General features: G+C 44.4%; 1 protein-coding gene across 2 annotated transcripts in view; it reads left to right on the forward strand.

The window, feature by feature from the left end:
* The window catches only part of RAB43 (RAB43, member RAS oncogene family), a 29,748-nt gene extending 9,298 nt beyond the window's left edge, over positions 1-20,450 (forward strand). Inside the window, exons 2-3 of one of the 2 annotated variants that reach the window (XM_005309090.5) lie at positions 15,159-15,336; positions 16,539-16,892. In XM_005309090.5, coding sequence (XP_005309147.1) covers positions 15,159-15,336; positions 16,539-16,792 — 432 coding nt within the window. In that variant the 3' untranslated portion in view covers positions 16,793-16,892. Of the gene's footprint in view, positions 1-15,152; positions 15,337-16,538 lie in introns of both variants that reach the window. The other variant, XM_005309089.5, reaches the window with a different exon arrangement.
* Positions 20,451-20,652: the final 202 nt, after the last annotated feature.

A 20,652-nucleotide genomic window follows, 5' to 3' on the forward strand; every position in this document is an offset into this window, starting at 1 on the left:
ATTCAACCTTGACTGGCAATCACCAGTCAAGTAACCATTTCTTGGCAATGAAAGGGGGCAGGAACAGATCGATCTGCATTTTAACAAACAACATGGAAGCTCATTCACCACGAGACTCCATATCTTTGTCCTCACAGTGGGAAGGAACTTTATCTAGAGGTAACCCCCAGGAAAATGCTTTTCAAAGGGTGACTGGAGTATAAAAGTGGGGGTGGGGGGAAAACACTCTAGGTATTTGTGCTCTCCCCCCTGCCTCAAGATGATGAAAGAACCAGGCTTTGGACTTCGGGGAGGGGTTCTGACCTGAGAATTTGGTCAGCCCTGTTGCTGGGAACATATGGTAAGGATTTGTAGTTAAATAAATTTGTTTTATTCTTACACACAATACTGAATTCGGTTTGATTTAACTGAACTGTTTGGGTAACTCCAGTTAAAGTAGCAAACTGTTGCTTATTGACCCCTTACCAGTGTAACAGACTTCTAATATCTGAACTGTCCAGGAGAGAGCTGGACAAAGTAGAACACACGTTTTTGGGGAAATCCAGGACTGGAAGTGTGTTGGGGTCACCCTGCAAGTGGTAACCAATGTTGGTGGAAGCCAGAGTGTGACTGGAGTGTTGCTGGCAGGCTGCAGGTATACAGACACTCAGCGTGTGGCCTGCATCTGTTTGGCTGTTTATGACTGGTTCAGGTTGGGAGCTAAAGCAGCAAAGCATTGTGAGGCACCCAAAGTTGCAGGGCAGGTGGTGACACAACCCCTCACTAGTCTGGATTACTCCCTGGAATGTGACACTGGCTCAAGAGTGTGGAGTTATGTCCCAAAGGAACAAAGGATCATTAGAAGCCTCACCATCTTTCACTCTAAGTGCAAGGCACATTTCTTTGACCTTGCCTTTTCTAACAAAGATATAGCAATGTGTTTGTAATGTATATAAAATCCAAAACAGAACACTCCCCTGAACACACTTCTAGCCCTGGGGAGAAGAGGAGAGGACAAACAGATGTAAGGCTATGTCTACATTTAAACTGCTACAGCAACACAACAAACTAGGGAAATGCAAGCTAGATGGAGCTACTATAAGGTGGGTGCAAAACTGGTTGAAAAAACGTTCCCAGAGAGTAGTTATCAGTGGTTCTCAGACATGCTGGAAGGGCATAATGAGTGAGGTCCCGCAGGGATCAGTTCTGGGTCCAGTTCTGTTCAATATCTTCATCAGTGATTTAGATAATGGCATAGAGAGTACACTTACAAAGTTTGCGGACGATATCAAGCTGGGAGGGGTTGCAAATGCTTTGGAGGATAGGATTAAAATTCAAAATGATCTGGACAAACTGGAGAAATGGTCTGAAGTAAATAGGATGAAATTCAATAAGGACAAATGGAAAGTACTCCACTTAGGAAGGAACAATCAGTTGCATACATACAAAATGGGAAATGACTGCCTAGGAAGGAGTACTGCAGAAAGGGATCTGGGGGTCATAGTGGACCACAATTAAATATGAGTCAACAGTGTAACACTGTTGCAAAAAAAGCGAACATCATTCTGGGACGTATTAGCAGGAGTGTTGTAAGCTGGACATGAGAAGTAATTCTTTTGCTATACTTTGCGCTGATTAGGCCTCAACTGGAGTATTGTGTCCAGTTTTGGGCACCACATTTTAGGTGGAAGATGTGGACAAATTGGAGAATGTCCAGAGAAGAACAACAAAAATGATTAAAGGTCTGGAAAACATGAGCTATGAGGGAAGATTGAAAAAATTGGGTTTGTTTAGTCTAGAAAAGAGAAGACTGAGAGGGGACATGATAACAGTTTTCAAGTACATAAAAGATTGTTACAAGGAGGAGGGAGAAGAATTGTTCTTCTTAACCTCAGAGGATAGGACAAGAAGCAATGGGCTTAAATTGCAGCAAAGGAGGTTTAGGTTGGACATTAGGAAAAACTTCCTAACTTGCCAGCTCACCTGGGATAAATAATTTACTGTTTTGCAAGATTGCAACAAAAAAAAAGTAAAAAACGCCCTTCTGAATGTTTTTTACATTATAATAGGCACATAGTTCACCATACTGGGAGATGGAAACTGGTAGGAACTGGAAACCCCATGTGAATATTAGCAGGGGAATTTTCAGTGTGTGTGTTGGTAAGAAATAAAAATAGTTTTAGATTTGATGAGTACATGGGTATTGAAAAAACTAAGAATTTATGCTGAAAACAACAAACTGCTGAATTTTTAGCTATAACTACTTAGAAGAGAGTTTGCTGTAGAGAACAAGAGACTATTGATGGATTCTATTAAATATTGGTAATGTGTATGGAATTGCTAAATCCAAATTGAAATATGTGGATGGTATGGCATGTATTTGTTCGTATTTTTCCATTCTCAGGCTTTCTTTACAATCACTTCTGTTTTCTTGTGTAATATTAAGTGGTGATAATACATCGATCCCTGAGGGATACCTGATGTGCTGCCATCCAGTAGCGTAGCTAGTGGGGTGCAGGGGAAGCAGCCGCTTCCCTGCAGCACATTTTCTAAAAGCGGTGCCTTAGTTAGTAACGGCTTGTTGTGCTCGCTGCAGGCTGCCTCCGTCCATCTCTCTTCCCAAGTCCAGGCTGGTGCGGGGAGATGAAGGGGTCACAGGGAACCCGCAGCCCTGGGGGGAGCGATCAGCTGCTGCCTGAAGCGCGCCCGGGCAGGCCACTTCACCACCATAGGCGGCCTCTACTGGTCCCGGGCTGCGCTGGCCGGGGGACGCCATTAGCCTCCCCGTCCCCCGCCCCGGCTGTCGGGAAGTGGCACCGGTGGCCCCGCGCTCTGAGCGGGATCCATGCGCCGGCCTTGCACCAGACCCCACTGCTGCCGGTAGCACAAAGAAGGTTCCTCACGTCCCGCCCCGGGACGTGACACGGTGAGGGGTGCCCAGCCCGGCCCGCGGCTCTCCCGGTAGCTCTCGCCCTGCTGGACGCTAGGGGTCGCTGTGTCGCGGCTCACCATGGCTGCAGGTCAGAGCAATTCCCCGGTGGCTCCTCCTCCCGCCCGGCGGCTTCCCAGACTCCTGTCCGGGTAAACAGCGAAGGCTGTGGAGGAAGTAGGCGGAGAGCCCAACAACATGGGGAATCACCTGCAGCTCCTACCCGGTAGTGGCCGCTGCCGCCGCCCCGGCTCAGCTTCCTGTGCGGGGGGAGAGCGAGGGACAGGCTGGGTGAGGGGGTGGAGAAGAGGAGCTCGGCTAAACGGGGGTGCGAGGGGCAAGGGGCTGCTGCGAGAATGTCAACCTAGGCGGGAGCCTCTGGCTCTTTGCCTCCCGGCCTGAGCCGGGCAAGCAGGGGATGAGTTCGGGGCGGCCGGCACTCAGCCTGGAGCGCGGAGTCTCCCCCAAACTGCCCCACTGCCCAAGGGGCCCAGACCCGCCAGGAGCTGCGTTCCCGGCCAGCCGTGAGGGGTCAGAACCCCTGAGCAGAGCCAGGCCCTATAACCCTGATCTAGGCGGTAATCCCCTCTGGTCCCTGCACACACATGGGGCTGGAACTGGGGGGGGGGCTGCTGCACCCCAGGCGTGAAGGGGAGGCGCAGCATAGTTGCAGCGTGGCCGGAGGAGCCATGGGGGGGGCAGAGCAGCTGGAGGAGGAGCCATGGGGGAACATGGCCAGAGGAGGAGCCAAAGGGGGGCACCTTTTTAATGTTTGCTCCCCCTGCTCTTAGAACCTGGCTACGCCACTGCCGCCATCTTTTGGATTGTGTGGTTTGTAATTGCAGCTGGCAAAATTCTTTGTAACATTTTGATCCATCTGCTCTCAAAATGTTAAAGGAGGAAAGGAAAAAAAGAGGGGTTTGAGGGGGAAAGGTTCTGCACTGATCTTTAAAAGGGTCTCTTTCACTGCTGCTTTAGCATCACGGTTGGATATTCAAAGTAACATACCTACGTACATACACAGCATTGGATGTGCATTTTACCCAGTTTATCTGCTAGTTATTCAGCATTCAAGCCATTAAACTTTATGCAGCAATAAAGAACCGGAGGAACCTCTGTTGTTTGTGTGCAGTATGCTCATTATTTGTGCAATAGGAGTAACTCCTGTACAAGTAGGTGGTTGTGTGTCAAAGTAGTACACTCTGTTTAGCACAATGTAGCCCAGTGCCAGCCAATGCTAAAGCCTGTGGTGGCCACAAAACTCAAAGCAAAAAACAGACCAAAATAACCAACTCATGTAATAAATAGACATTCAGTAGCAAAATTACTATCACAAGACTGGTGACAAGGGCAGCTCCTCTGCTTTGTTCAATGAGAATATCCTGTCACACTTCCTGAGAACAGTGAGTATTTATCCTCCCTCCTTTACCCTGTACCCACTTGCTCCTGGTGATAATTGCTTAAAAACGTCCTGCCAGTCTCTCAATATATAGCTGTTTTGGACTTCTCGATGTATTCAGTTGAATTGAACCCTTATTCACCAACCTCTCTATTTCACTGTCTTAATGTGAGTTGTTGCCAATGTAATTACAAAAACAAAAATTGTTTAAACAACAGTTAAGGTTGCTAAGTGACAACTGCACTTTCTTATCACATCATTTACAAAACCTAAGCACTTTAAAAGGAAATAGTTAAGAGCTTCATATCCTATACTGCCTGTGTGAACACAACATTGTTATGAAATATAAAAATATTTTATCACATCCTTAACACTGATCTCTGGATTGTACAGTTCCTTTATGTATTTATTTTGATTTTAGTGTTAAAAAAAAATGTCAAGGATACTTTTAATGAGAAGCAGTCATTATTAAGAGTAGAATTTTTGGTAAAGAAATTGTAATTGCTGTTTCTTGCCAATAATGTTGCATATGTAATTTAATGGGAGAATGTGTAACTGTCAGTTCCTCATAAAATTATAAATATGACTTGCATTTGAGGCTGACTAATGTGTACATATAGCGAGTATTCGTGTTTCTTTTTCAATAGGATTTTGTGACATGTATGTATTTGAGACTATTGGAAAGAATTGCATTTGGTTTGGATCAACGATTAATTTCCTTGATTTGAAGTGCTTGGGTTTTTTATTGATTCTGTCTTAACAAAACAGTCTTGCCACTTAGCAACCTTAACTTTTTTAAATGAAGTCGTTTGATTTTTAGAATTTTCAAGGTGAGTTTTTCCTTAATATTTTTTTTTTCTAAATTAAAAGAGGTGAGTTGTGCTGGTCAAAATAATAGCCTTCCTCATTCAGCATACAGCTGACAAGATACAAGATCCCAAGGAAGGTAAATTAGTCACACATGTATGCACAGCACAGCCTATAGTCATTGTAATATTGGTAAAAAGTTAGCAATGTAAGTGTCCTGCAAGAGGCTACCTAAGTCCTTGTATAGGACTGTAGAGGGATTTAGGGAAGTAAGACCAAGAGGTTCTAGAACAGAGGTGGGCAAACTGCGGCCCGGGGGCCACATCCGGCCCTCCAGATGTTTTAATACGACCCTCGAGCTCCCACCAGGAAGCAGGATCTGGGGCTTGCCCCATGTCAAGGCTGGATCCCCACTTTGAACTTTAGGGTACAAATGTAGGGGCCTGCATGAAAACTTCTAAGCTTAACTACCAGCTTAGCTCTGGTTCCGCTGCCACCATTTCAATGAATTCCCTTCCTGGGAAGCCTTGAAAAACCTTCACCAATTCCCTGGTGACTACAGATCCAAACCCCTTGGATCTTAAAACAAGGAGAAATTAACCATCCCCCCTCCTTCCTCCCACCAACTCCTGGTGAACACAGATCCAATCCCCTTGGATCTAAAACAAGGAGAAATTAACCTTTCCCCCTCCTTCCTTCCACCAACTCCTGGTGAATACAGATCCAACCCCCTTGGATCTAAAAACAAGGAAAAATCAATCAGGTTCTTAAAAAGAAGGCTTTTAATTAAAGAAAAAGGTAAAAATCATCTCTGTAAAATCAGTATGGAAATTAACCTTACAGGGTAATCAAACTTAAAGAGCTCAGAGGACTCCCCTCTAGTCTTAGGTTCAAAGTACAGCAAACAAAGATAAACACTCTAGTAAAAGGTACATTTACAAGTTGAGAAAACAAAGGAAAACTAACACGCCTTGCCTGGCTGTTTACTTACAAGTTTGAAATAGGAGAGACTTGTTTAGAAAGATGTGGAGAACCTGGATTGATGTCTGGTCCCTCTCAGTCCCGAGAACGAACACACTCCCAAACAAAGAACACGCACAAAAGCCTTCCCCCCCCCCCAAGATTTGAAAGTATCTTGTCCCCTTATTGGTCCTTTAGGTCAGATGCCAGCCAGGTTACCTGAGCTTCTTAACCCTTTACAGGGAAAAGGATTTTGGAGTCTCTGGCCAGGAGGGATTTTATAGTACTGTACACAGGACAGCTGTTACCCTTCCCTTTATAGTTATGACACACACCCCAAATCACAGATAGTGTTGGATGTTCGGTTCCACACTGGCTGTGATTTCTTCCTGGAGTTCTAGGAGAAAACAGAGTTAATAAGACACATGTACCTTTAGACATACTACTGATTATATAAAAACTAACAATATGTTTCATTCCAAGAACAATTGTTAACCAGTTAACTCTGGGAAACTTTCCCGGGAGAGTGCATCAGCCACTTTGTTAGAAGCTCCCGAAATGTGTTGTATTTCAAAATCAAAATCTTGGAGAGCTAAACTCCACCGAAGAAGTTTTTTGTTATTTCCCTTGGCGGTATGAAGCCACTGTAGCGCAGCATGGTCTGTTTGTAGTTGGAAACGCCGTCCCCAAACATATGGGCGTAGCTTTTCCAGCGCGTACACAATGGCATAGCATTCCTTTTCGCTAATTGACCAATGGCTTTCCCTCTCAGACAGTTTCTTACTGAGAAACACGACAGGATGGAATTCTTGATCCGGTCCTTCCTGCATTAAAACTGCTCCCACGCCTCGCTCGGACGCATCTGTGGTTACTAGAAACGGTTTGTCAAAGTCTGGGGCCCTTAGCACAGGGTCAGACATGAGTGTTGCCTTAAGCTGGTTAAAGGCCTTTTGACACTCATCAGTCCACTGAACTGCATTTGGCTGTTTCTTTCTGGTTAGGTCTGTCAGCGGGGCGGCGATTTGGCTGTAGTGGGGTACAAATCGCCTATAATATCCAGCCAAGCCTAAGAAGGATTGGACCTGTTTCTTAGACTTTGGAACCGGCCACTTTTGGATAGCATCCACTTTGGCCTGTAGGGGATTTATAGTTCCTTGACCCACCTGGTGCCCCAGGTAAGTCACTCTGATTTGGCCTATTTGACACTTTTTAGCCTTAACAGTTAGTCCTGCCTGCTGGATGCGCTCGAAAACTTTTTCCAGGTGCTCCAGGTGCTCTGCCCATGAATCAGAAAAAATGGCCACATCATCGAGGTAGGCAACTGCAGATTCTCCCAATCCTGCTAGGAGACCATCTACAAGTCTTTGGAAGGTGGCGGGTGCATTTCGCAACCCGAAAGGGAGTACATTGAATTCATACACCCCTGCCTGGGTGACGAAGGCTGACCTTTCCTTAGCGGGTTCATCTAGTGGTACTTGCCAGTACCCCTTGGTTAAGTCTAAAGTAGAGATGAATTGGGCATGTCCCAATTTCTCCAATAGCTCATCTGTGCGTGGCATTGGATAGTTGTCAGGACGAGTTACAGCATTTAGCTTACGGTAGTCCACGCAAAAGCGTATTTCCCCATCTGGTTTGGGAACTAGAACCACTGGAGATGCCCATGCACTCTTAGAGGGGCGGATTATACCCATCTGTAGCATGTCCTGGATCTCCCTTTGTATAGCAGTTTTGGCATGAGGTGACTCCCGGTAGGGTGGGGTTCTAATAGGGTGAGCATTACCTGTGTCAATGGAGTGGTATGCCCATTCGGTCCATCCTGGAGTGGCTGAGAAAATTGGTGCAAAGCTTGTGCACAGCTCCTTGATCTGCTGTCACTGCAGACGTCCAAGGGTCGTGGAGAGGTTCACCTCTTCCACGCCACCATCCCTTTTTCCTTCATAGTAGACACCTTCAGGCCACTCCGTGTCATCTGTTTCCTGGGCTGTAAACTGGCAAACGTTTAATTCTCTGGAATAAAAGGGCTTAAGAGAATTAACATGGTATACCTTAGGCTTTATGTTGGAGGTGGGGGAGGCTATGAGATAGTTAACAGCTCCTAGGCGCTCCTGGACTGTGAATGGTCCTTCCCACGACGCTTCCATTTTATGGGCCTGGGGCGCCTTTAAGACCATGACTTGGTCTCCTACTTTGAAGGACCGTTCTCTGGAATGTTTATCATACCAGGCCTTTTGCTCTTCCTGAGCATTCTTTAGGTTTTCTTTAGCAAGGGCTAAAGAGTGTCGGAGGGTGCTTTGTAGGTTGCTTACAAAGTCTAGAATGTTAGTTCCTGGAGAAGGCGTAAACCCCTCCCATTGCTGCTTCACCAACTGTAATGGCCCCTTAACCTCGCAGCCATACACAAGTTCAAATGGTGAAAACCCTAAACTGGGATGTGGTACAGCCCTGTAGGCAAAAAGCAACTGCTGCAACACTAGGTCCCAATCATTGGAGTGTTCATTTACAAATTTACGTATCATGGCCCCCAAAGTTCCATTAAACCTCTCCACCAGGCCATTGGTTTCATGGTGGTAAGGGGTGGCAACCAAGTGATTCACCCCATGAGCTTCCCACAGGTTTTCCATGGTCCCTGCCAGGAAATTAGTTCCCGAATCTGTAAGGATGTCGGAGGGCCAACCTACCCTGGCAAAAATGTCTGCTAATGCCTGGCACACACTTTTAGCCCTGGTGTTGCTTAAGGGTACTGCTTCCGGCCATCGGGTAGCAAAATCCATGAAAGTCAGTATGTACTGCTTTCCTCTGGGTGTCTTCTTTGGGAAAGGACCCAGAATATCCACAGCTACGCGCTGAAATGGGACCTCAATTATGGGTAGTGGCTGGAGAGGGGCTTTAACCTGGTCTTGGGGCTTTCCCACTCGTTGGCACACCTCACAAGACTGGACATATTTAGCAACGTCCTTGCCCATTCCCTCCCAGTGGAAGGACTTCCCCAACCGGTCTTTGGTCCTGTTCACCCCAGAATGGCCACTGGGATGATCATGAGCTAAGCTCAAGAGCTTTACCCGATACTTAGTGGGAACTACCAACTGTCTTTGAGGATGCCAGTCTTCCTGGTGCCCACCAGAAAGAGTCTCCTTGTATAAAAGTCCTTGTTCTACAACAAACCGGGATCGGTTAGAAGAGCTGAGAGGCGGTGGGGTGCTCCGCGCCGCCGCCCAAGCTTTCTGAAGGCTGTCATCTGCTTCCTGCTCGGCCTGGAACTGTTCCCTTGATGCTGGAGACATCAGTTCCTCCTTGGACTGTGGACTGGGGCTTGGTCCCTCTGGAAGCGATGCAGGTGCTGGGGCTGTTTCCATTGACTGTGAACCGCTGTCCGCTGGTGCACTATGTGGTATCTCAGGCTCTGGCTGAGCCTCTTGGGTAGGGTTATCTGCTGCTTCTGCCAGGTCAGGCTCGCTGGTGCCCTCTGGCATTGGAGTTGTAGATGGGTTTGCAAGCGCTGGACTCAGTGCTGGCAATGGTTCTGGTGCTGGTTGCGTTGCCAGTTCCGGTTCTGGGACTGGCTTTGGCTGAGTCTCTGGGATTGGATCCACTACGGCTGTTGCAGTCGTTGGCAGGGGATCCAGTTCCACCACCTTTGTCTGTGTCTCCGGTAACACAGACGGGGCCCTGGTGGACGGCTCAGGAACAGGGATGGGGGTGAAAGCTTGCTTAGCCTGGCTGCGGGTGACTATTCCCACCCTCTTGGCTAGCTTCACATGGTTGGCCAAATCTTCCCCCAGCAGCATGGGAATGGGATAATTGTCATAGACTGCAAAAGTCCACATTCCTGACCAGCCCTTGTACTGGACATGCAACGTGGCTGTAGGCAAGGTTACAGACTGTGACACGAAGGGTTGAATTGTCACTGTAGCCTCTGGGTTGATGAGTTTGGGGTCCACTAGGGATTGGTGGATAGTTGACACTTGAGCCCCAGTGTCCCTCCAGGCGGTAACCTTCTTTCCGCCCACTCTCAAGGTTTCCCTTCGCTCCGAGGGTATGAGAGAGGCATCTGGGTTTGGGGATCTTTGGGGTGATTGGGGTGTAATGAACTGTAATCGGTTGGGGTTCTTGGGGCAGTGAGCCTTTATGTGTCCCAGTTCATTACATTTAAAACATCGCCCTGCTAAGGTATCACCGGGGCGATGTTGGTTGGTGGAGACTGGTGTGGTGGGTTGAGAAGGCGTCTGGGGTTTCCCTTGGGATGTGGGTGGGGCCTTGGGTTGTCCCCGGTGGTAAGGTTTTGTTTCGGCTTGCCCCTTCTGATATTCGCTCCAACTGCTACTAGTTTTTTTCTTTTCTGCCACCTCCACCCATTTGGCTCCAATCTCCCCCGCCTCAGTTACAGTTTTGGGCTTCCTATCTAGGATGTACCTTTCTATTTCCTCAGGAACACCCTCTAAAAACTGCTCCATTTTTACTAGGGAAAGCAGATCTTCCAGAGATTTAACATTTGCTCCTGATACCCAGGCATCACAGTTTTTGTCAATGTGGTAGGCATGCCGGGTAAATGACACATCGGGTTTCCACTTGAGGGCTCTGAACCGCCGACGGGCATGCTCGGGTGTTAGCCCCATTCTGAGTCTGACCTTGTTTTTAAAAAGTTCATAACTGTTCATGTGTTCCTTAGGCATTTCAGCCGCCACCTCTGCTAAGGGTCCACTGAGCTGCGGCCTCAGCTCTACCATGTACTGGTCTGCAGCGATGCTGTATCCAAGGCAGGCCCTTTCAAAATTTTCTAAGAAGGCCTCAGTATCATCGCCTGCCTTGTAGGTGGGGAATTTTCTGGGATGGGATGTGGTACCTGGAGGGGGGTTGTTATGATTGCCTGGTGCATTCTGCTTAGACTTTGCTACTTCCAGTTCATGCTTCCTTTCTTTTTCTCTCTCCTCCATCTCTTTTTCTTTCATCTCCATCTCTCTCTTGTGGGCCTCCTCTTTGGCTTTTTCTTCTCTCTCAGCTCTCTCTCTTTTTCTTTCAGCTCCATAGCTCTCTTGTGGGCCTCCTCTTTGGCTTTTTCTTCTTTTGTAGTCATTTTCCTGTTTTCTTGTGCTGGGTCACCCCCTCTGCAGTTGACTGAAACTGGGAAGCTCTCAGCTCTGGCTGCTGCTGAGTTAACAGAGACTTTCTAACTAGCTACTCCCGAGGATGTAAAAAGAAAAAAAAAACAATTCAGCTTGTAAATTCCCTTTACCTTTGTTTGCCCATTTGAACACTTCTCTTAACAAAGGACTTGTTAAAAAAACTTAACACCTCTGCCTTCAGGCAAGGAGAGATAAGATATGCATCTATCTACCTCCAGCTCGGCTTTCCAAACAGCTAGAAGGAAAAAAAAAATCTCACTGGCTTTTGGGTTTAAAATGATCCCACCCCTCTACCACCATGTCAAGGCTGGATCCCCACTTTGAACTTTAGGGTACAAATGTAGGGGCCTGCATGAAAACTTCTAAGCTTAACTACCAGCTTAGCTCTGGTTCCGCTGCCACCATTTCAATGAATTCCCTTCCTGGAAAGCCTTGAAAAACCTTCACCAATTCCCTGGTGAATACAGATCCAAACCCCTTGGATCTTAAAACAAGGAGAAATTAACCTTTCCCCCTCCTTCCTTTTACCAACTCCTGGTGAATACAGATCCAACCCCCTTGGATCTAAAAACAAGGAAAAATCAATCAGGTTCTTAAAAAGAAGGCTTTTAATTAAAGAAAAAGGTAAAAATCATCTCTGTAAAATCAATATGGAAATTAACCTTACAGGGTAATCAAACTTAAAGAGCTCAGAGGACTCCCCTCTAGTCTTAGGTTCAAAGTACAGCAAACAAAGATAAACACTCTAGTAAAAGGTACATTTACAAGTTGAGAAAACAAAGGAAAACTAACACGCCTTGCCTGGATGTTTACTTACAAGTTTGAAATAGGAGAGACTTGTTTAGAAAGATGTGGAGAACCTGGATTGATGTCTGGTCCCTCTCAGTCCCGAGAACGAACACACTCCCAAACAAAGAACACGCACAAAAGCCTTCTCCCCCCCCCAAGATTTGAAAGTATCTTGTCCCCTTATTGGTCCTTTAGGTCAGATGCCAGCCAGGTTACCTGAGCTTCTTAACCCTTTACAGGGAAAAGGATTTTGGAGTCTCTGGCCAGGAGGGATTTTATAGTACTGTACACAGGACAGCTGTTACCCTTCCCTTTATAGTTATGACACCCCGCTACGGCGCTCCAGCCGGGGAGCGGGGTTGGGGTCTTGCCCCACTCCGCACGGCTCCCAGAAGCAGCGGCATGTCCCCCCTCCGGCTCCTACGTGTAGGAGCAGTCACGGGACACAACACACCGCCCCCACCTCAAGCGCTGCCCCCGCCCCTCCCATTGGCCGGGAACCAGAGCCAATGGGAGCTGCAGGGGCAGCACCTGCGCACAGGGCAGCGCGCAGAGCCGCCTGGCCGTGCCTCCGCATAGGAGCTGGAGGAGAGACATGCCACTGTTTCTGGGAGCTGCTTGAGGTAAGTGCCGCCCGGAGCCTGACCCCTTCCGTGCCCCACCCCCGTACTCCAGCCCTGATCCCCCTCCCGCCCTCGGAACCCCTCGGTCCCAGCCTGGAGCACCCTCCTGCGTCCCCAACTCCTCATCCCCAGGCCCACCTGAGAGCCCGCACCCACAGCCGGAGCCCTCACGCCCTCTTGCACCCCAACCCCCAATTTCGTGAGCATTCATGGCCATACAATTTCCATACCCAGATGTGGCCCTTGGGCCAAAAAGTTTGCCCACCCCTGTTCTAGAAGGAAACAACCCAATTTAGGGAGGTTTCAGAGTGGTAGCTGTGTTAGTCTGTATCAGCAAAAACAACGAGGAGTACTTGTGGCACTTTAGAGACTAACAAATTTATTTGGGAATAAGCTTTCGTGGGCTAAAACCCACTTCATCAGATGCATGGAGTGGAAAATACAGTAGACAGGTATATATACACAGTACATGAAAAGATGGGAGTTGCCTTACCAAGTGGGGGGTCATTGCTAACGAGACAATTGAATTAAAGTGGAAGTGGGCTATTCTCAACAGTAGAATACCAAGGGAGGAAAAATCACTTTTGTAGTGGTAATGAGGGCAATGTAATTAGGGTGGCACATTTCAAACTGTTGACAAGAAGGTGTGAGTAACAGTAGGGGGAAATTAGTTTCCCAGTCTTTATTCAGGCCTAATTTGATGGTGTCCAGTTTGCAAATTAATTCCAGTTCTGCAGTTTCTCATTGGAGTCTGTTTTTGAAGGTTTTTTGTTGAAGAATTGCCACTTTAAAGTCTGTTGTTGAGTGTCCAGAGAGATTGAAGTGTTCTCCGACTGGTTTTTGAATGTTACAATTTTGAATAAAAGGACATAAATCAGACATCGAGAATTATAACATTCAAAAACCAGTCAGAGAACACTTCAATCTCCCTGGACACTCAATAAGTCACAAACTACCTACATAACCTACAACTCTCCAGTTACTGCCTCACATACATAGCATCCATCATTTCCAGATCATTTACAACCATTGCCTGGAGTTCTTCTCCATCCTGGATGTGTTCTAATATACCTTCTGCCCTTCTCCACTCGTCTGAAAATGCTCTCTAACCAAGATTTCTAATAACCTGTTAATTTGAAGGATTAATTTTAACTAATATACATATTACTGGATTCTAAATAAACTGTTACCACTTAGGAAAAAGACCAGGGCATCCTAGACAGCAAAAACAAAACCTCTGCTCAGGTATGCAGCAGTGGTTAAAAAAAAAAAAAATACATCCACAATGTTAGGATGCATAAGAAATGGGATGGAAAACAATACTGATCCAGGGTATATCCCGACTAGGATTTCTGTGTTACGTTCTGGTCATGTCATCTCAAAAAGAATCTAAAAGAAATAGAAGGGCTCAGAAATTGAAAGACTTTCATGCCTGGGGAGATTGAAAAGATTGAGACTGTTTACCTTAGAGAGGGGATTTAAAAAAAAAGAGAAGTCATGATAGAGGTACATAATATAATGAATAGTACAAAGAAAGTAAACTAGACACTCCCATTTACCCCCTCAGAATACAAGGAAAAGGAAACAAACATTCAGTGAAATTGAAAGGCAAAAGATTTAAAACTGAAAAGAAAATACTGTGGAAGTCATTGCTACTATATATTGAGCTTGATAACATTCAAAAAGGATTAGAAATTGATATAGTGAATGAGAATATTCAGTTACTTTAAATTAAAAAACAGTATGGGATAAATTCTCATGCTTCAGGAGGTAAGACAACCAATACGTAACAGGGTTTAAGAAGAAACTTTCTCCATGAGCAGGTTATTCTATACTGTCCACCATCCGTTTTATTGTACTTTCTTCTGACGCACCCCATGCTGACTACTCAGACACTGTACTAGTCTAGATGGACCATCAATCTGATCTAGGATGGCAGTTCCTATGTTACTGGATTTAAGTGAGAGCATTACAGTTTAGACAGGCCTATTACTACCTGTGCATAATGTCTGTTCAGCTTCCTAAATGAAGAGGATGGCTGACAGACATTCAGTTCTGTGACACTCTTTATCTTCCTAGTTGTGTAGAAGGAAGATTTTTAGGTAAAATATTTAAATATCCAAGCAAAATTAGCCTGATTTTTCAAAGTACCGAGCAGTCTGAGCTCCTTATGACTTCACTGGGCGTTGGAAATACTAGCACCCCTAAAAATGAGGTCACTTTTGCATAAGTGCCTAATTATGGCTTTGGTGCTAACTTTAGGCAGCCAAGTATGAAAATGTTACCGAGTACATAATTCTCATCTCAGCTGAGGAACACAGGATTTTTTTTTTTAAGAGAAATTTTTAAAAGCACTACATTTGTGCATAGATTTTCTATAAGGTCACTGAACCAACTCCTGTCTTGTTAACCAGCAGAGCCAAGTGTGTGTTTAAATCCTGATCCTGCCACATTTCATTCAGGAGGAAAGGACTTAACCTGAAAAGCAAGACCAGTTCCCTATGTGTGAATAGCCAGTATCTCACTGCATGTTTTATTTTGTTTAGTTGCAGATCTGGGACACAGCAGGCCAGGAGAGATTCCGAACCATCACACAGAGCTACTACCGAAGCGCCAATGGAGCAATCCTAGCCTACGACATCAGCAAGAGAAGCTCTTTCCAGTCCATTCCTCGCTGGATTGAGGATGTGAGAAAGTATGCTGGTTCCAACATAGTACAGTTACTGATTGGTGAGTTTGGAAAATTAATCCCTTTCTGGATGAGTGAGGAACTCAAATAAAACTATACAGCATCAAAGCACTGTGCAAACACTAACCACTCAGACCACCTCTGTGAGGCAGGTAAGAGTTTTATCCTCCTTTTACAGAAGTCAGAACAGATGTAATAAAGTTAAATTATTTGTTTATGGGGAGCCACTGTCAGAGACAAGGTTCTAACGCAGAGGTTTCTGGGTTCCACTCTCCTGATTAGACATCACTGCCTCAGCATACATGTTTAGTCCCAACTTCTAAGGAGCTAGTTTTGAGACTGCCAACCTACCATTCTGTCCTTTAAATACTTTACTTTCTGGTGAGTACATTGAAGAAATAGAAATACTGATTCAATTACCAGTCATAGCTTCAGTCCAGCATATACCATTTACACCACATTGTGTTATTATTTATTACTTGTATTACATACCATCTGGCATCCCTAGTCATGGACCAGGACCCCATTGTGCTAGGCAAGGTACAGACACACCAAACGACAGTTCCTGGAAGTTTAAAATTTATTGAGTTCATATTATGTTAGATAGGAGGTTTTCTTTGCTCTTCACTTTTTATTAACCCTGCTAGAGCTTGCGTTCTCTAACTTCACTCATTGTTCAGTGTCGTTCTTGTAGATCTGAATTTCAAAGTCAGGCAGGGGTGAAAATGCATGCACCATTGTGCACTTGATTTGTACGGTCAGTTATCGCAATTGTATGTGCAAGTTGAATGTTAGGCACACAGTTGCACCCCTGATCTTTGAAAAGCCAGTCCGTGTGTGTAATTTCATTTCTCAGGGGCAACGACTGTGTCATCATGCCTGCTATACAAGCACCAGAAGACTAAATGGTAGTCTTAGAGTCCAAAGAGTGATTGTTAGTTTAATTTTATATAATGGCATGGGTCAGAGTTCTGCATCCAGCTCCTGCAGGCTGACCAACAGCTTGCACTCGCTCTCACTTTTACCTTCTGTTCCCTATTCCCCGCCCCTGCAACGGTTTTGGCTTTGACCTCCAGCCCATTTTCCCTGCCTCACCAAAGGCTCTTGCTGCTGAACTCCTGACCCACTCCCATGGTTCCTGCTATTGTCTCTTTTCTCCTTCACGCCCCCTCCTGAACATTTGCACAGACATCAGTAATTATAAAAAAGTTAATCTGTAAACAATTCCACTTTCTTCTGCCAGGAAACAAGTCTGACTTAAGTGACCTTCGAGAGGTTCAGCTGGAGGAGGCTCAGAATCTGGCTGAACACTATGATATCATCTGTGCCATAGAAACGTCTGCGAAAGACTCCAGCAATGTGGAGGAAGCTTTTGTGAAGATGGCAACGGAGCTCATGATAAGGCATGGAGGCCCCATGTTCAATGAGAAAAACACAGACAGCATCAAACTTGACAGCAAAGACATAGTAGAAGGCTGGGGGCCATGCAGTTGCTGATACAAGCTAGGTAGTATCCCTGACTTTACTGGAATTTAGAGGGATGTCTCCCCCTAAGGCTGAGTAGCACAGTAGCTGTATCCTCCTCCTGAGAGACCAGCATTTTTGTAGACATTAGACACCAATGCAATCAAGATTTTGTCTTTTACTTTTAAAAAAGGGACTTTGTTGAGGTTTAGACCTAAAAGTTCAACCTTCCTTGACATTTACTCTGTATTTGCCCCCATTATTTTCTTTGCTGCAACCTTCTCAGTAAGTTATGAATCTGAGTGAAGCAGCATGGATCTGTTTGTTGGAGGGCAGGGGAAGGTAACTAGACAAGAAACCACCACATACCTGAAGTTCTAAACCCTTCAGTATGGAATAGCTGTCAAAGGTGTAACTATTTTTGCTTTTAGGTCAGTCAACCTTGATAGAGTCTTTTTAAATTCTCAGCATTCCACCAATGACCACATACACCAGACAGTTTAGACAGTGGCTGTGGCAAAGGTGTTTCAAGTATCAAAATGCTTGAATGTTTTAAACATGGGACCAAGCAGCAGTCACCTGTCCAAGACACTGGACCACCATGGAAGCTCTCTCCTTGAAAGTAAAATGTGGCACATGGACTGCTAAATATTGTTGGTACAAGCCCAAGTGGGCTGTCATGCTGATTTTTAAAAAATCATCATTCAAATAGTGAAATCAGTCTGAGCAATACCGGTTGCCTGCTTGTTTACCAAGATAAACATTAAATGTACTGACTCAAATTCACTCTTGGAGAAGGAGGGGTTTGATTATTTTGTTACTTATTTGCACAGTGAATAGTTCCTTTTCCAACTTGGTGTCATGGAGTTTTTACCCTCAGCTTTATTCATTTCATTCAATAACTCAAGAACAGCACCACTGGAAATAAGAACTGGAGAAGCCTTGAACAGACTTTGCTAGCCATGACTGACTTTGGAGTGCTGTAGTATGCCTAACTGGTCACATAGAACATTAATTCTAATCACATGTGATTAGCATTAGTTTTTGTTGCCAGAGGTTTCATTGCACAAGTGACTGTGACTGTCCCATTCTTTAACTACAGCCTGGGCATTTGATGGGACAGTGAACTTCAAATTAGCTGAGGACTGTATGAAACATGATTTCTTGGCTATAGGAAAATATTGAGATCTCTCGGATTCCCTCTCTCACAAATATAAGTTGCCAGTTGATTTTCATTTCTTGCAGATCTTCAGCAAGAAAAATCTTTTTACTATTGACCAAAAGTCTGCATTATTAATTAAATTGATTTAATAACCCAGCTAAGTAGTTGGCTTAAAGATGTAGCTCTTTATTAGGAGCTTATGTTGTGTCTGCCATTAGAAAGTGCTGACGCCAGCAACTATCCCTGGATTTACTCCCTCAAGCACCTTACAAACAGGGATTTACAAAAGGAACAGAAGCTGGATTTTTTAAATCTGCAGTTTAAAGCCAAGGTTTTCAGAATGGTGATTTTGGGTGCCCGACTCTAGATATTTTAAAAGATCCTGATTTTCAGAAGTGCTGATTACCCACCCTCAAAAATCAGGTCCCCTTAAGGTGTTTCAGGATGCTGCATCTATAGAAAAAAAATGAAGGCACCCAAAATCAGTCGTCATTTTTGAAAGTCTTAACCTAAAAGGATAGGGTGTATTTGGATTATTGTTATTACCAGGAATACAGTTTATGGCCATTCTACACATAGCATGAAAGCCAAGAAACTAGGAAAGGGCTAATATCATGGACCCTGTTTTAAATGTTGATTCATCAGAAAAATCATTTTCCTGCAGAAAATGTTGAACTATTTTCTACTGAAGTAGTTGACTAAAGAATTATGTATGTTTTGTAGACTGTTTGCTTGTAATTTAAGATAAACTTGACTTCAAATTTTATAGTTGTAAGAATAAAGGGGCCTTAAAACATTTAGTTAGTTTAGTTTTCACATTTCTATTTTATATGGAAATGCAGGGTGAGGCACAAATATGGTTTTTGGTTTTAAATAGGGCAGTTTTCCAGGATACTCCAGGGTCTCCTACATCCAAAGATAAGAGGCACCAAGTGCCCAGAAGAAAATAAACACTAGAGATGGAGTTTTTCCAAAACTCCAGGCAATTAACTTAGTATCGGTTAGTAAACAGCAAACCCCCTACTCTATCCCCAAAAAGGGGGTAAAAGTCAGTTTAATCTAGAAAAGAGGTCTGATTAAAAACTAAAATTCAGTCCTGAAATCTTTTTTCTAGTGAAAAGGTACCATAGCAAATATATTTAAGATCCTCTTCTGTTTGTTGATCAGCCTGAATAGGCTGGATAGAGTTATTCTGTCCATTTCTGAAGTGCTCACAGTAGAAAAACTGACAAGGTCTTAAACCAGAGAATACTTGCGTTTTGTCATCATATGTTTTAGTGTACATCTATAGGCCCAAATCCAACAATTTGGTGTGCCCACACATGGATCTTTACATCAATCCACAGTCCCATTATTTGCAGGACTGGTGCCAACTTACATACTTAAAACCATGCTGGTAAAAATTCATGTGCATGTAAAAACAAGAGTATTGAAACTACTTAGATCACAGCTGATCCTCTGTAGCTTAGATAATGCATTCTAGGCCTAGATAAGCTATATATCTCATCAAGAACCAGAAAGGACCTGGACCCTATTCCCATTGCAGTCATCAAAAGTTTTTCCACTCACTATAAATGGAGGCAGATTTGAGCCCAACATGTTAAAAAATAAAAGCATGCGAGTTTCTTTAATATTGACCTATGTTTAGCAACCAAATAGAAATAAATCAAGCACTTTATTTTTTCTTAATCCTTTGCCATGGGTCACCTAGTGTTTCAACTGAAGCATTGAAGTTTAAGAATCCACCTGCAGAGCTTAGTCTGTTTCAGGCAGAAGTTGTTATAAAATGCAGTACCAGTTGTTTGTTCGCTGGGCCTTCAACTGAAGGATATGCTTCAGCTTCTTGGATTTTCCTGTAAAGCTATAGTCCTTTAGTTTTAGAGCAGCTATGTCTTCTCACTTAAAAAACAACACCACCCTATAATACATGTTTGCATGTCCTACCTAGCAAAACGTCAGGGAATAAAGAAATGGAGAGAGGAACCTCATTTATCCAAATCAGTTTGCCACGTATCAGTCAACGGTATAGTGTTTGGGTTCATAATACACTGTTTCAGCTATCCCAGCGGCATATACCACACACATCACCTGGGTGTGATAGTAATGGTACAATCCTCACTAGAGGCATGGTTCTTTGCACTGAAATATATTTAACCATGAAAACAGAATTTATATCTTTTTCAATAATCCCTTTTATAGAAGTCACTGTTTAGCTAGCCGTAGAGCCATAAGTCATATCCATAGCTATGCAATCTAAGCAGTAGGAGCCAAATCCTGCCTGCTTTATTTTCAGTAATCCCATTGACACCAAAAGGAGAATCGTGCTAGAGGAGGATGAGCAGGATTTGGCCCTACATTTATAGGCACAAAACTATTTCTGGGAAATCTCAGGTTAGGAACCTGCAATGATGTACATCAAATGAGTGGCTCAGTAGCATACGAGCACAGTTTAAGGCCAAAATATTTGCTAAGAGCTCTCTTTGCTGGCAGTTGAACATTAGGAAGAAAATATATAGCCATTACACTAAATTGCTTTAGGCAGATCATCTTAGCTTACCATTACTTTTATAGTATTTATCGTTTGCATTTGGCAGTGCCCAAAGTATGCTAAGTACAGTAGAGTCTCAAAAAAGGGGCATTGATCCTTGCCCCAAACAGCTTACAAGCCTGAAATTCAATGGCAAACACTGAAATGAGAATTCTTACAGAACTTTGTTCTCTTTGTGTGAAT

This window comes from Chrysemys picta, chromosome 7 (genome assembly GCF_011386835.1).
Source record: "Chrysemys picta bellii isolate R12L10 chromosome 7, ASM1138683v2, whole genome shotgun sequence".
Lineage (NCBI taxonomy): Eukaryota > Metazoa > Chordata > Testudines > Emydidae > Chrysemys > Chrysemys picta.